This window comes from Gopherus flavomarginatus, chromosome 1, assembly GCF_025201925.1.
Source record: "Gopherus flavomarginatus isolate rGopFla2 chromosome 1, rGopFla2.mat.asm, whole genome shotgun sequence".
Lineage (NCBI taxonomy): Eukaryota > Metazoa > Chordata > Testudines > Testudinidae > Gopherus > Gopherus flavomarginatus.
This window is the reverse complement of record NC_066617.1, coordinates 228,263,637-228,278,367: the sequence shown is the minus strand read 5'-3', so window position 1 is coordinate 228,278,367 and position 14,731 is coordinate 228,263,637. Positions and strand designations below refer to the sequence as shown.

At 43.7% G+C, this 14,731-nt stretch overlaps 1 protein-coding gene across 4 annotated transcripts in view; it reads right to left on the bottom strand.

The window, feature by feature from the left end:
* The window catches only part of SH3KBP1 (SH3 domain containing kinase binding protein 1), a 244,669-nt gene that overhangs the window by 93,580 nt on the left and 136,358 nt on the right, over nt 1–14,731 (bottom strand). For 3 of the 4 annotated variants that reach the window (XM_050936578.1, XM_050936579.1, XM_050936581.1), the window contains one exon: nt 6,706–6,781. In XM_050936578.1, the coding sequence (XP_050792535.1) occupies nt 6,706–6,781 (76 nt within the window). Of the gene's footprint in view, nt 1–6,705; nt 6,782–8,367; nt 8,495–14,731 lie in introns of those variants that run through there. The other variant, XM_050936580.1, reaches the window with a different exon arrangement.

Genomic DNA, 14,731 nt, shown 5'->3' with positions numbered 1-14,731 from the left:
GCCATTTTGTTGCACAGTTTACTTTGAACTTACCTATCTTGCGTACTTTTGTATCATCTGCAAATTGTGCCACTTCACTGTTTACCCCTTTTTCCAGATCATTTATGAATATGTTGAACAGTACTGGTCCCAGTATAGACCCCTGGGGGACTTTAAGGTCAGAAGGGACCATCATGATCACCTAGTTAGTCTGACCTCCTGAACACTGCAGGCCACAAAACCTCACTCGACCACTTTCATATACCTCTAACCTCTGGCTGAGTTACTGAAGTCCTGAACTCATGATTTAAAACTTCAAGTTACAGAGAATCCACAATTTACACTACTTTAAATCTGCAGGAGACCTGTGCCACATGTTGCACAGGAATGTGACCCCCCCCCCCGGTCTCTGCCAATCAGACCCAGGGTAAAATTCCTTCCTGACCCAAAATATGGCCATCAGTTAGACCCTGAGCATGTGGTCAAGACCCACCAGCCGGACACATGGGAAAGAATTCTCTGTAGTAACTCAGAGCCCTCCCCATCGAGTATCCCATCACTGGCCACTGGAGATATTTGCTTCTAGCAGTTGCAGATCCGATACACGACACTGTAGGCAGTCTCATCATTCCATCCTCTCTAAGCACCCTGTGGCAGTAAGCACACTAGGATCCAAATCGTGAATCTCAGAGACCTCTCTCAGTCTGGAGCTGGATCAGCGGACTGTGCCTTACCCTACCCCTTTGCAAGTGAGTGGCTGTTGTGTTTAGCACCTGCAGGCTTCAGTCAGGTGTTGTACTGAAAACACAGCAAAGAGGAAAGAGAAATTAAGCTAAACTCCAAGATGGAGTGGATGAATGCTGGTACCTAGTACTCTTAAAGAACATTCAGTAACAGCCTGGGACTGGAGACTTTTTCGATTTATCGGTAATCCAGCTTTCTTGTGGCAGCTTCTCAAAAAACACAAAGAAAATTCTCCTGCCTAATACAACTTTTGAAACCTTAAAAGTACCCATGAGAACTATTCAGCTGTTTCTATTTTTCTATTTTTACTTATACCTATTAGGATGGAAGCAATGGCATAAACATGAAATTATTATTTAGGCATGCAAATAGTAGGTATTCACACTGATCCATAAATGCTATAGGACTATAAAATTAGTTTATACAGATTTCTAAACTGAGACTTATTCAGGAAGTGATGCAATCTAGGTACTGTGGGAAATTCTGTATGCGTTGTAATAAAGTAAAAGAGGCACCAGACGTAGAACATAAGAGAATACACAGAATATCATAGAACAATTCTTTTGGAATAGCTTTCTTAACATGGAGAACATTGGATCATATGCCTATGGTCCAACTATTACAGATGAAGTTTATTACTACAAAAACATTTCTCTCATATAATATTGGATATTTTTAAAAAATCTTGTTAAAAATTGTTAAGGACATAGAGGTTAACGGTAATTGGGATAAAGTACAATATGGTTTTACAAAATGTAGATTGTGCCAGACCAACCTGATCTCCTTCTTTGAAAAGATAACCGGTTTTCTAGACAAAGGAAATGCAGTAAATCTAACCTATCTCGATTTCAGTAAAACATCTGATATGGTTCCACATGGGAAATTATTAGTTAAATTAGAGAAGATGGAGATTAATACAAGACCTGTAGGTGGGTAAGGAACTGGTTAACAGGAGCCTACAGCAGGTAATGCTGAAAGGTGAACTGTCAGACTGGAGGGAGGTATTTGTGGAGTTCCACATAGATCAGTCTTGAGACCAATCTTATTTAACATTTTCGTTAATGACCTTGACACAAAAAGCAGGAATGTGCTGATAAAAGCTGAGGATGACACAAAGTTGGGAGGTACTGCCAACACTGAGGAGGACCAGAATACAGTAAAACTTGCCAAGAGCAACCACTCATGGAAGTTAGCAAAAGTGGTCGCTTGTAAGTGGTCGTCTCTCTTCAAAGGTTTGCTGCCTTTAGAGCTGGGCAACCAGAGAGCAGTGGCTGCTGGCCAGGTACCCGCAAGCAGCAGCACAGAAGTAAGGAAGATCATGTGTCCTACAGGTTTGTTTTTATGGATGGAGTAAGAAAATATGGTTGCTAGTTGCAGATGACAGGTGGTCAGTCTTCAGAGTTAAATTATGGGGAAAAACATTCTGTGGCCTCTGCAGGTAGTTACTTGTGATAGGTGGTCTCTCTTCAGAAGTGGTTACTAAGGCACATTTTACTGTATCACACAAGAAGACCTGGATGACCTTGAGAACTGGACTAATAGAAATGGGATGAAATTAAATAGCGCAAAGTCATGCAATTAGGGACTAACAATGAGAATTTTTACTATAAACTGGGGATTTATCATTGGAAGGGAGAGGAGGAGAAAAACCTCGGTGTACTGGTTGAGCACAGGATGACTGAGCCACCAATGTGATGTGGCCATGAAAAAGGCTAATACAGTCCTAGGATGCACCACGTGAGGTATTTCTAGTAGAGATAGGGAAGTGTTATTGCCATTATAACTGGTGAGCCTTATCTGGAATACAGTATGTAACTTTTGTCTCCCATGTTTAAGAAAAATGAATTCAAACTGGAACGGGTGCAGAGAAGGGATACTAGAATGATCAGAAGAATGGAGAACCCACCTTAAGAGAGGAGAGTTAAGGAACTTGGCTTGTTTAACCTAAACAACTGAAGGCTAAGAGGAAATATGGTTGCTTTCTGTAAATACAGCATAGGGATAAACAACAGAGGGAGAGGAGTTATTTAAATTAAGGGTCAGTGTGGGCAAAAGAAATAGGATATAAACTGTCCATCAACAAGCTTGGGCTTGAAAGTAGGTGAAGGTTTCACCATGAACAGCCTTCAAAGGGGCAAAACACCTACCTGGTTTCCAAGACTCAGTTAGGTAAGTTTATGGAGGGGATGGTATGATGAGATTGCCTGCCATGGCTTGTGACCCATCTTTGATTGCTAGTAGCAAGTATGTCCAACAGCCAGAGATGGGGCAATAGATGGAAAGGGCTCTGAGTTACTATAATGAATTCTTTCTTAGGTGTCTGGCTGGAGGGTCTTGCCTCCATGCTCAAGGTCTAATTGATCCCCAGGAAGTTTCTTCCTGGTCAGATTGGCAGAGCCCATGGGTGTTTTTTTGCTCTCCACTACAGCATGGGTCACTTGCCGGTTTGAATTGGAGTACATGGTGGATTCTCTGTCACTTCTTTAAATCAAGATTTAAAGACTTCAGTAACTCAGCCAGAGGTTAGGGGTCTATTACAGGAGTGTGTGGGTGAGCTTTTGTGGCCTGAGATGTATAGGAGGTCAGACTGGATGATCACGATGGTCACTTCTGGCTTGAAAGTCAATGAGTCTACATGCATGCCTCAGTCCCCTGTCTCCCAAGCAAGAGCACAGATTCTATAAAGGTTCAAATAGAGCCTCTAGATTCCAGCATGGATAAAATGTCCTAATTCGACAAAGTTTGGGGAAAATTCAGAGGTTCTGTGTGGGGTCAAAAATCTGGGTGTAAATGGGAATGCTGTGCAACTTATTCCATTCCAATATTGTGCAAGAACCTGCTCATCCCATCAGTTTTGGACACACACAAAAAATTGAGTATTTGTACACAGAGGAGGTGAAAGAGGGATGCAGAAGAAAGAGAGGATGTTCCTGGCAAAAAAAAATCAGAGTGTCAAAGGAATATTCCAGGGAAGTGCAAGCAGCACCATTCAACTAGGGATTAAGGTTAATCCTAGTATAAGAGGGTGCCGCTCTCCTATTGCCTTTGATTCGGAATTGCAGGGGAAGCTTGAAACCCAAGAGTGTTGGGAAAGTCCACTCAGGTGTATATTAAAGTAGGAGGACTGCTTCATATTATATTAATGTTAATAGGTTTTTAGCTACTTTCTTCACCTCAGAATTTTTGCAGTGGAACTTACAGCTTGTATGGTGTCTTCCTGGTCAGCTCCAGCCCTTTTTCCTTCTACAACTCCCTTTCTTCCGCCTCCTTCTCAGTGTACAAACTATACCCAGTTTGCAGGCTAAAATAATGGCAAGCTGGTGTACGGTGCTCTATTTTGTTACTTACCAGGATTTTCTTATCAGCCTACATCTGACAACTAACTTTCACCACCTCTGTACATTCAGAAGACCAGACATGCATTAAATGTCAGGGCACCAGCACATTTAGAAACAGGTCAGGAAAGCAACATATAATAAAAATCTATAAGAAATTAAATGTATATAGACTGGCTAAATGATTACTAAAGTTTGGGAGAAAATGTTTCTGACACTGCACCACATATTCTTCATAATGATATTATGATATGATTATGATTAATTTTACGCAAGATACGTCATTTGAGGTGTCATTGGAAAAGTTCTGATTTGCTGAATGCGAGTATCCAATTTGTATATATCATTTTTGTATCTGAAGTTACGAATATTGACTATATATCTATATTTCAAATGTAGTTAGACCTGGGTAACGCCCACTAGACAAGATGCTTTCAGTCTAGATAGTGGGTTGGGAAGGGCCTATTCAGGGCAATGGGCCATTAGGAAAAAACAATATGCCTTAGGAGAAGCTTATTTATCACCTGGTGATGAGCCTTCTGGAGAACACTCCGAACAGCCTGTAAGTAACGGCTGCTATGACCCTACAATGATATGTGCTCAGATTACATGATGCTGGACTCCTTAGATGTCGACATTTTTCCACAGACTGGCTTGAGAACCAAGCTTTGAAACAAAGGGTTCGCAACATAAGCAAAAACTATATAAGGCAGGGGATGCCATCATCTGGTGTTCTTCACTCCCCACACAAGATGACTCCTGGAAACACCTGAGGAACAAAGACTGAACTGGGGGAAGTGCTGGACCCAGGATAAAGGGATTTCTAGCCTTTGAACGAAACTCCTGGTGATTCCAACTGTAAAACAAGTGCAGCTTTCCCCATAAGAATTTGTAGCCTGCTTGTATCATCTTTTAGAGTGAGAATTTGTAAATTCATATCCAATCAATTTAGTATATTAAGCTTAGATTGTGTTTACTTGCTAGGTAATCTGCTTCGATCTGTTTACTATCACTCATAATCACTTAGCATCTATCTTTTGTAGTTAATAAACTTGTTTTTGCTTTATCTAAACCAGTGAGTTGGAGTGAAGTGTATGGGAATCTTACCTCAAAGGCAAAGGCTGTTGCATATTCCTCTCCACATTGAGGGAGGGGGGAACTTTCTGAGCTTACACTGTACAGTTCCCTGTGCAGAGCAAGACAGTATAATTTTGGGCTTATTCTCCAAAGGGGCTGCATGGCTGGGGAGTTGGGAGTTGCCTTAGCTGTAGCCTTTCCATTGTTGGCTCATTGCAGTAGCTGGACAGAGAGTCTGCATGTAACTACATCTAGGTGCGGCCCTACCTATATGAAGGCTGGTGAAAGTGTAGGCTGGAGGGCTTTGCAGCTTGTCACAGCAATACAGTGTGAGACGGAGCCCAGGCTGGTGGGCCAGGGGACTCAGTGGTATTCCAGTCCCGGGGGAAACCCATCACAGTATTAACTACCCATAAGAATCTGAAAGATAGAAACTTCAAGAGGGAGAGAAATTGTGTTGGCAGTTCAAGTGATATAAACGAGTCATTACATGAAATAAGACATAAGAAAATATAATCTACAAATTAGGATCAATTTCCTAACAGGGAGATCTCTTCAGGTTATGGACCAGGCTCCAAAAGGGAAGCAGTGGAAAAATCACTTTTTGGTTCATTTAAAACTGAAAAATAATTGACTAATAATGCTGTACTGCATATGTACTGAAAAGTCTTTTCCAGCTCTAATTTCTATGAGCCATATTCTCCTATCCATTCTACATTACAGATTTCTTATCAGCTGTGGAGATCTCTGTTAGTATCAAGGGAGTAAATGGAGAATGTGTAATAAAGAGCCTCAAGTGTAGACCAGAGGGGAGAATTTTGACCTAGCAATACTAAGTTTCACTTTCTAATCAATTTCTTTGCTCATTCAGGCTTTATTTCCCCCTTTAGTTCTGACTACCTCCCCTTAGGTCCCAACACATTTAATTATAATTTTTATCAAAAAAAATAACAAGACTAAAGCATGAGCGGTTTGTGTTTGATTTGCCTTGTATGATAGTTAAATATGTCTCCATTGGACAAAGCAGTGATCTTCCTAGGAAGCTTAATTATGACTTTTATCCTTTTTTAGGTACCAATGATTTATACACACTAAGACGCTCATACTTTGTTGGATTTTTTGTTTCTTACATAAACTCTGCCACCTGATGGAACTGTTTACAACTAAACACAAAAAACAAAAACAGGAAGGGTGTTACTATTAGGGCATTGTCTACGACACACCTATAAATTGCAGTTTGAAGCTGGATCACATTCAAATCTGATTCATCTATAAGTGCTTTCAGCCTGAGGGTGAATGATGTAATTTTATTTTATTTTTGGTGGCAGAGAGTTGGGGGTAAAATTATCAGGGCAAAAACAATTCAAAAGCTTCTTAGAAACAAAGTGGCTTGTCTAAACATTGCCAACTCAAAAGCTCCATGCTGAATATATTTGTAGTCTTGCTTTTATTATTTTTCAGACATACAGAAAATTGCTCAAACTAAAACCTAAGAAAAAAGTATTCAACACTTCCCAAAAGGCTCAATAGCTCTGAGTGCAAATGAGGAAAAACAAACAGTGAGACCTACTCTTGGTTCTGCTGTCCATTTCTATTTTCGTTGGCTCTTGAGCTGCTGTAGCTGGAGGTAATTTCTTCCCAACAGTCTGAAATAAATAAATTATTCCTCTTTAAAACCTTTATTTTCCCAGTTAAAGCTTTAGCAACAGCGCAGAAATCATGAGGAAAAAAAAGGGAGGGGGAGGGGGAGGGGGAGAAGAATTACATTAAAGGGACAACTTGAAATCTAGTCAGTTTGCAGGGGGCAAAGTGGGGAGAAAAAAGAAAAAGGTGAAAAGATTTCAAAGTAGTACTCCTACCCTAAATGCCTTGCCCATTTTTGTGTGATTTTACAGTCACATTTTCCTGTTTTTAAAAATACTTTCCTCTTCAATGTTGCTGTATGAAAGTCCCACAGAAACAAGATGGGTAAATGGATTATACAGGGAAACTGACTATTATTAAGTGCTGCCAAACGAAGAAACAGTGTGGGGAAAAAAACGAAAAAAATTCCTTCAATTTCCTTCTATCATAATAGTATTAGGTATAACAAGTAACAATAGGAGGTAAATACATTTCAGACATAAATGTGCTTTTAAAGTTGACAGTGTCCCCTTTTGTCATTTCAAGTACATACATTATCAAGTTCACCAAGCAGTATAATAATGTATCATTAGTATTAGACAGCAAAGCTGAAAGAACAGTATGCACACACTGCACAACCATCATTTTTCTTCACTGAGGTCTGGTCTACACTGGGGGGAGATCGATCTAAGTTAAGGAACTTCAGCTATGTGAATAACATAGCTGAAGTCAATGTACTTAGATCTACTTACTACAGTGTCTTCACTGCGATAAGTTGACTGCTGACGCTCCCCCGTTGACTCCGCCTACATTTCTCGCTCCGGTGGAGTACTGGAGTCAACAGGAGAGCGCTCGGCAGTTGATATATCGTGTCTTCACTAGACAGGATAAATCGACCCCCACTGGATCGATCACTCCGGAGTTAAGTGTAGACATGCCCTGACAGTGATCTTTGTATACGTCCATTTTTTAATTTTAATTTTGTAAATATATTATTCTAACCCACAACAAAATTATGCCCCTAGAAAGCTTGGTTACATCTGTGTCAAGGACCTGGCTACTTTTATTGTTTGTATAACCACGGCACCTAGGAGCCCCCAGTCATGGGACAGAATCCCACTGTGCTAGGTCAGTGGTTCTCAACCTATTTACCACTGTGGGCCACAGGCTGAGAAACACTGTGCCAGGCACACACTGGCCTGGCCAGCCCTGTGCTGCCAGAGTGCCCCTTCCTTTTGAGGGAAGACCCGTGCCATGCGCCACACTGACTCCCTGCCCAGTGCCCCCCCACTCCCTATGCCCAGCGCTCCCCTGCCCAGAGACACCCCTCTCAAACCCCTATGACCACACCGACCCCCTGCTAAGACTCCCCACAGATCCATATGCCCAGCACACACCCCTTGCTGAGAGACCTCTCCACAGAGCAGGGCCAGATGCAGAGCCGGGGACCAGGACGCGGGGCCAGCAGCAGAACTCTGCGTAAAACCTGTGTCTATGCTGCCCAGCACCCCCCACAAGCCCCTCACTGCCCAGCGTCCCACATACCCTCACTTCCCAGAACCCCCCTAGGCCCCCCGAGACCCACTCTCCCACACCCTGCCCCACTCACCGACCCTGCTGGGAGATGACTGTGTTTGCCGGGCTGAGCTGGCAGCGCAGCCAGGGATCGCTCTGGCCCCTGAGAAGCAGTGTGAATAGCCATGTTGGAGCAGGAGTGGGGCCTGCACAGGCTGAGCTCCCTCAGGACCCACTTGCCTGGCAGGGCCCCCTGCATTGGACTGCTCAGTTCTTCCCCTGCCACAAGGGGCTGCTTAGCCTTCACTGCTGGCAAAAGTGCTCCAGCAGGGTTGCCTGCCGCCATCTCCCCATCAGCCGGCCCCACATTCTGCCAGACCAGAGGAGCAGCAAGCTTTGCAATTTTTTTAAGTGCATAGCAGGGCCACAGCTGTGTGCTAATTGGTCTGCAGGTTGAGAACCACTATGGTAGGCTGCACAAACACAGAACAAAAAGACAGTCTCTTCCCCAAAGAACTTTCAGTCTAACTACAAGACAAGACACAACAGATGGATGTAGACAGATGAGGAAGTAAAAGTAAAACAAGAGACAATATTGGTTAGCAAGGCAGACAGTGGTGATAGTGTACCAGCAGCTTAACCATTTTTCATAGGCCTTATGGAGAGTTTTGAAGAGAGATTTTGAAGGAGGCTAATGAGGTAGTTTGTGCATGTTTAAGGAGAGCTCCTCTCACACATGAAGGGCAGCATAGGAGAAAACACAAAGGTGCTTGTTTGAAAATTTAACAAGTGGAGCAATGAAGGCTGGCATCCTGGGCTGATCGGAGCCAGGAGTTAACATTTTGACACTGAATGAGAGATGCTAGTTAGGGGGGGGATAGGCCATGAAGGGCCTTTGAAGTAAAGACAAATAAGCTTGTGTTTGACGCAATAGAACGGGGACTCAAGGAGAGAGCTGATATTGCTGAAGTGATCAGTCCCAGCTGGGGCTCAATACCCACTTCCAGCCCTGTGCCGCCTGCAGCTGGGATGGATCCCCTCCTCCCCCTAGCTCCACGCCTCCTCCAGCTGAGGCTGATCCCCTCCCTCCCCCAATCTCTGCACCACCCAGGGGTCAGCTCTGAGGCCAGCACTGCCTGCCAGCAGAAAAATTTCTCCAGTTTCCTGCTGGCGGGCATTGCTGCCTTCAGCAGCTACCTCTCTCTACTCTGCTCTGCCCTGCAGCCGGGACAAATGCCCAGTTTTGGTGAAAAAGTAGGGACGGCCAGGACAGAGCTGAGAAAGGGGCCTGTCCTGGCCAAAACAGGATGTATTGGCATCCCAGCCAGCCCGGGCCCTATTGTTCCCGGCCAGTCCCTCACTCCCGGGATCAATTTCCCCTGCGTCGTGCCCCATTGCCCCTAGCCAGACACTTGCTCCAGGGGCACCCCATAGAGAACATGGGCCTGGCAAGCTCAGCCTCCCTGCACCAGACTCTCCTCCCCTGCCATGTGATGATTCCCGTACGTAAAATCCACCCTCCCTTGCAAACAAGGGCTCACTCAGCTGAAGGGAGCCCACCTGGCTCAGTAAAAGGAGGCTAGCTGTTCTTCACATTATTTTTAGCCTTCTTAATTATATTTTTACACTTCATTTACCAGAGTTTATGCGCTTTTCTATTTTCCTCATTAGGATTTAACTTCCACTTTTTAAAGGATACCTTTTTGCCTCTCACTGCTTCTTTTACTTTGTTGTTCAGCCACGGTCGCACTTTTTTGGTCTCTGTGTTTTTTAATTTGGGGTATACATTTAAGTTGAGGCTCTTCAACTACATTTCAGGGTTACACTCTTCCCCCTCCCCACGCTTGCCAACCATAATATCTAGTAAGCCCAACGAAATTGGCACCTGCAAGAGTTTCCCTTTGGGAGCTTGTGGATAGCAATAGTATTGTTATCCCTTTATGACTTCCGTGGTAAGTCAAATTCAGGATGTTGTGGGTTGTTTCCATTACGAAGAGAAACTGATGATGGAGTTAGGCATTTTTGATGCAATCTTGTTTACATATAAGGAATGCATAAAGTCCAGTTTCCCTAAACACAGCAGGCAACAAACAATGAAAGACAGTGTCTTTGCTCAGAGTTGCCCCTTTCCAGTCAGCACTTATCCCCAAAGCTCTCTCTCAGCTTTCCTCAGGGCCGTGCTCCCAGGGGTTGTTCTGACTGAGGGTATGTCTACACTACGGGGTGGGGGAGGAGAGGAGCACAGCCTCACACTGCTATGATAGTCCAGAAACTCCATTAGACATGAAAGAGGGGGAGGGGGAAGAGGGGCTCAGCCTCCAGCTGCTATGATGAGGATGATTACCAGCCCTATTGCACCATCTGCTAGGACTGAATCTCCAGGACACAAAGCTTAAAGAAGGGAATGACCAGGAGTCATTCCCATTTTTGCCCAGGCGCCCCCGGCCTACCTCACCGAGGCCAGCCAGGAGCACTCACAGGATGATGATGAGGACGGCTATCAGTCATATTGTACCGTACCGTCTGCCACTGGAGAGGGGAGGGGAGGGGAGAGGATGCTGCTGTTTAGCGCTGCAGCACCCCATCTACCAGCAGCATCCAGTAGACATACGGTGACATTGAAAAGAGGGGAGAAATGATTTTTTTCCCTTTTCTTCAGGGTGGTGGTGGTAAATTTCGACATATTCCCTGAACCACTGGCGACAATGTTTTTGACCCTTCAGGCATTGGGAGCTCAGCCAAGAATGCAAATGCTTTTCAGAGACTGCGGGGACTGTGGAATAGCTTGAGTCCTCAGTACCCCCTCCCTCCCTCCATGAGCGTCCATTTGATTCTTTGGCTTTCCGTTATGCTTGTCACACAGCATTGTGTTGAGTCCCTGCTGTGGCCTCTGTCTATCATAGCCTGGAGATTTTTTCAAATGCTTTGGCATTTCCTCTTCTGGAACACAGCTCTGATAGAACAGATTTGTCTCCCCATACAGCGATCACATCCAGTATCTCCCATACGGTCCATGCTGGAGCTCTTTTTGAATTTTGGACTGCATGGCGTCACCCGTGCTAATCAGCGCTCCACGCTGGGCAAACAGGAAATGAAATTCAAAAGTTCGCAGGGCTTTTCCTGTCTACCAGGCCAGTGCATCTGAGTTCAGATTGCTTTCCAGAGCAGTCACAATGGTGCACTGTGGGATACTGCCTGGAGGTCAATACCGTCAAATTGCGGCCACACTAACCTTAATCCGACATGGCAATACCAATTTCAGTGCTACTCCCCTCGTCGGGGAGGAGTACAGAAATCGGTTTTAAGAGCCTTTATATCGATATAAAGGGCTTCGTTGTGTGGACAGGTGCAGGGTTAAATCGGTTTAACGCTGCTAAATTTGGTATAAACGCGTAGCGTAGACCAGGCCTGAGTCTTTTTTTTCTCCTGCTACTCTGGTGTATTTTCCTCCTTCTCACAAACACACAGACACCTCCACTAATCAATGCCTTTCCCCCTGCATTTGCTGCATCAGTCCTAAAGAAACCCCTCAGTCAGCATGGCATAACTTCTGCTCGGTCTTGCCATGAAGGTCTATGTTTTGGGCAGTGGCCTCTCTTGTTTCAGCTATTACTAAACAAAGATGCATTTAACTGCTCCTTAATTTAGCCTGAATGGAAGGATGGCTGTTACGCCCACCAGCTTTTTCAAAATGAAGTATAATTTATATTGCCAAAAGGTGCACAGAACTCCAGGGAATGGGTTTAAAATAAGACAGATCTATGCACATACTGGCATACTTTTGTTTGGTATAACTTCAATGTCATGGTCATATGTTTTAGAAAATCATAAACTTCATGATTTCAGCTATTTATATCTGAAATTCCATGGTGTTGTAATTGTAGAGGTCCTGACCCACAAAGAAGTTGTGAGAGGGTTGAAAGGTTATTGGAGGGGAGGTTGTGGTACTGCTACCATTACTTCTGCACTGCTGCTGGCAGTGGTACTGTCTTCAGAGCTGAGCAGCTGGAGAGCGACAGCTGCTTGCCAGGAGTCCAGCTCTGAAGGCAGCAATCCGCCAGCAGCAGCACAGAAGTAAGGGGGCATGATACCTTATTGCCACCCTTACTTCCGTGCTGCTGCCTGCAGAGCTGGGCCCTCAGTCAGCAGCCGCCATTGTCTGGCCACCCAGCTCTGAAGGCAGCAGTGCAGAAGTAAGGATGACATGGTATGGTATTGCCACTCTTCTGCATTACTGCTCGTGGGATGCTACCTTCAGAGCTGGGCACCTGGCCAACAGCTACCGCTCTCCGGCCACCCTGCTCTGAAGTCTGCGCAGAAGTAAGGTGGCAATACCATGACCTCCGTAAAATAACCTTGTGACCTCCTGCAACTCCCTTTTGGATGAGGAGTCTCACACAAAAGACCAGATTTCATGTTGGGAGACCAGATTTTACTGTCTGTGATGCATTTTTCACGGCTGTGGCTTGGGTAGGGCCGTAGGCATAACTCTCAAGCCCCTAAGCAGACATTACTTAAGCTTTGCGCCATCCTGTTCTCTTGGCTCCCAAGTTACAATCTATTTTGCTGCAGACCCCAGACTCTCAGTCAGTCTGTGTCAGCCTGCAGCAGATGATAACTTCCAACCTCTCTTTCTGAAGGGAAGATCTTTTAACTGATCAGTGCCTTTTGATCTCCAGGTTCTCACGAAAACTGTTATGTAACCATGGTTAAGTCTGAGGAGAAGCTTCTTCATAGCTATAAATCTGGCTATTGAGTTTGACTGTTTGCTGGGATCCTTCTTCTCTAGGCTATTTATCCTTTTCTGTTTGTTTTCCATAACAATTCCTTTTGATGTAACTCCATAGCAAGTAATCCAACATGAACAAACACGGAGAGGCAAGCACAATATTCATAAAAATAATATAGATATTTCCAAGCTCTCCACAAGATCAATGACAAACACTTCTAACTTTGCTTGGCAAGATCTTGATACAATTTCTCACCCTCCCCCACTTTTTCCTTACTATACCGTAATGAAGAAACCACTCCCTGCTGGAGAGAAAAACATTACATACAATCTTTAAGCTGTTTCAGAAACAATGATTCACACAGCAAAATGCTGACATACAATAATAGTTAGTATGAATATTAAATATTTGCTTTCATTTTTGTTTATTCACCTCCCAAATTCACCACAACCTAAATACTAACATTTTTATGAGGATGGATCTCAGAGCACCAGGCAAACATTAATGAAGAATCACTATCCCTCTGAAGCAGGTTGATAATAATATTTCTACTTAACAGACGGGGAAACCGAGACACAAAGTAACTTGTCTAAGAACAGAAAGGGAATCTGTTGTGGACACAGGGAGAGAACCCAGATCTCCTGCCTCTCAGCCTAGGCTGCCTCTAAACAGGCACCACAACACATCACCAAAACAAGAGTGTCTTGATCTTGCCAGTACTATGGGGTAACAATAGTTGGATTATGTAGCTGTGAAACACAAATTCCCCATATCTTATGGCTACAAGCAAGTGGATCCTAAAGATGAAAGGGGAAGGAAACCTTTCCTGCACAAAAACAGCCAATCAAAATAACAATACTGGCCAAACTTTGTTGTACAGATATTAAGAGAGATGTCACAGATTTAGCAGCATTCTGCAGGCATTAATGCTTGGTTTCACGAAGGCCATGCCTAGCATTAAAATAACAGGCAGTAGTTAATACAGTGGGTTTCAATGGCACTGTGAAGTCACATACACTGCATAGCCCTACCACTGCAGTCCATGCTTTTCCCAGTTATTGAAGTAAAAGTTGCCATAACACTGTACAGATGGCAAGTTACCTCTCTTGAAGTCACTGTGTGATAAATAATGCTCTCTTCCCCCTATATCATTTGGAATTGGGGTGATATCCGTAAGAGTGATGGAGAACACAGGATAAAGCCAAGCATAGCATGGGCAGACAACATGCAAGTTTCCATCACATTGCTCTGTTAAGGCCCTTCAACCATCACCTGCAACACCGGAGCCTTTCTTAACGGTGACATGCAAAAGGGAGAAAAATTGGACTTGCGCCCAGTTTTTTTTCTTTGTGATTATACAGAAAGCCTAAAAGATTTTTGTTTTTATTAATCTATTTGTATTTTACATTAAAAATGAAGGCTTGTCTGCCTGGAACATTCAGTGATGCTGGAGAACTAGTGAAATACTGACATCACAAAAATCAACATGGGAAAAGCTGAGCAACTGAGAAAGGAAAACTTTTTTTAAACTCCTGTATTACTTCTATGAATAACATTTTGGATAAAGGTTGTAGTACTGCCAATCCTACGCATTGAAAAAGCATCAGTCAGGCAAACAAAAATTGTCAGATTATCTTAAATCAAGAGATATTTTTAAAATAATGCAGTTGGTTTGGGGGTTCATTTTGTCTGTTTTTTTTTTTATTTGTTTGCTTGCTTTCTGGTTCT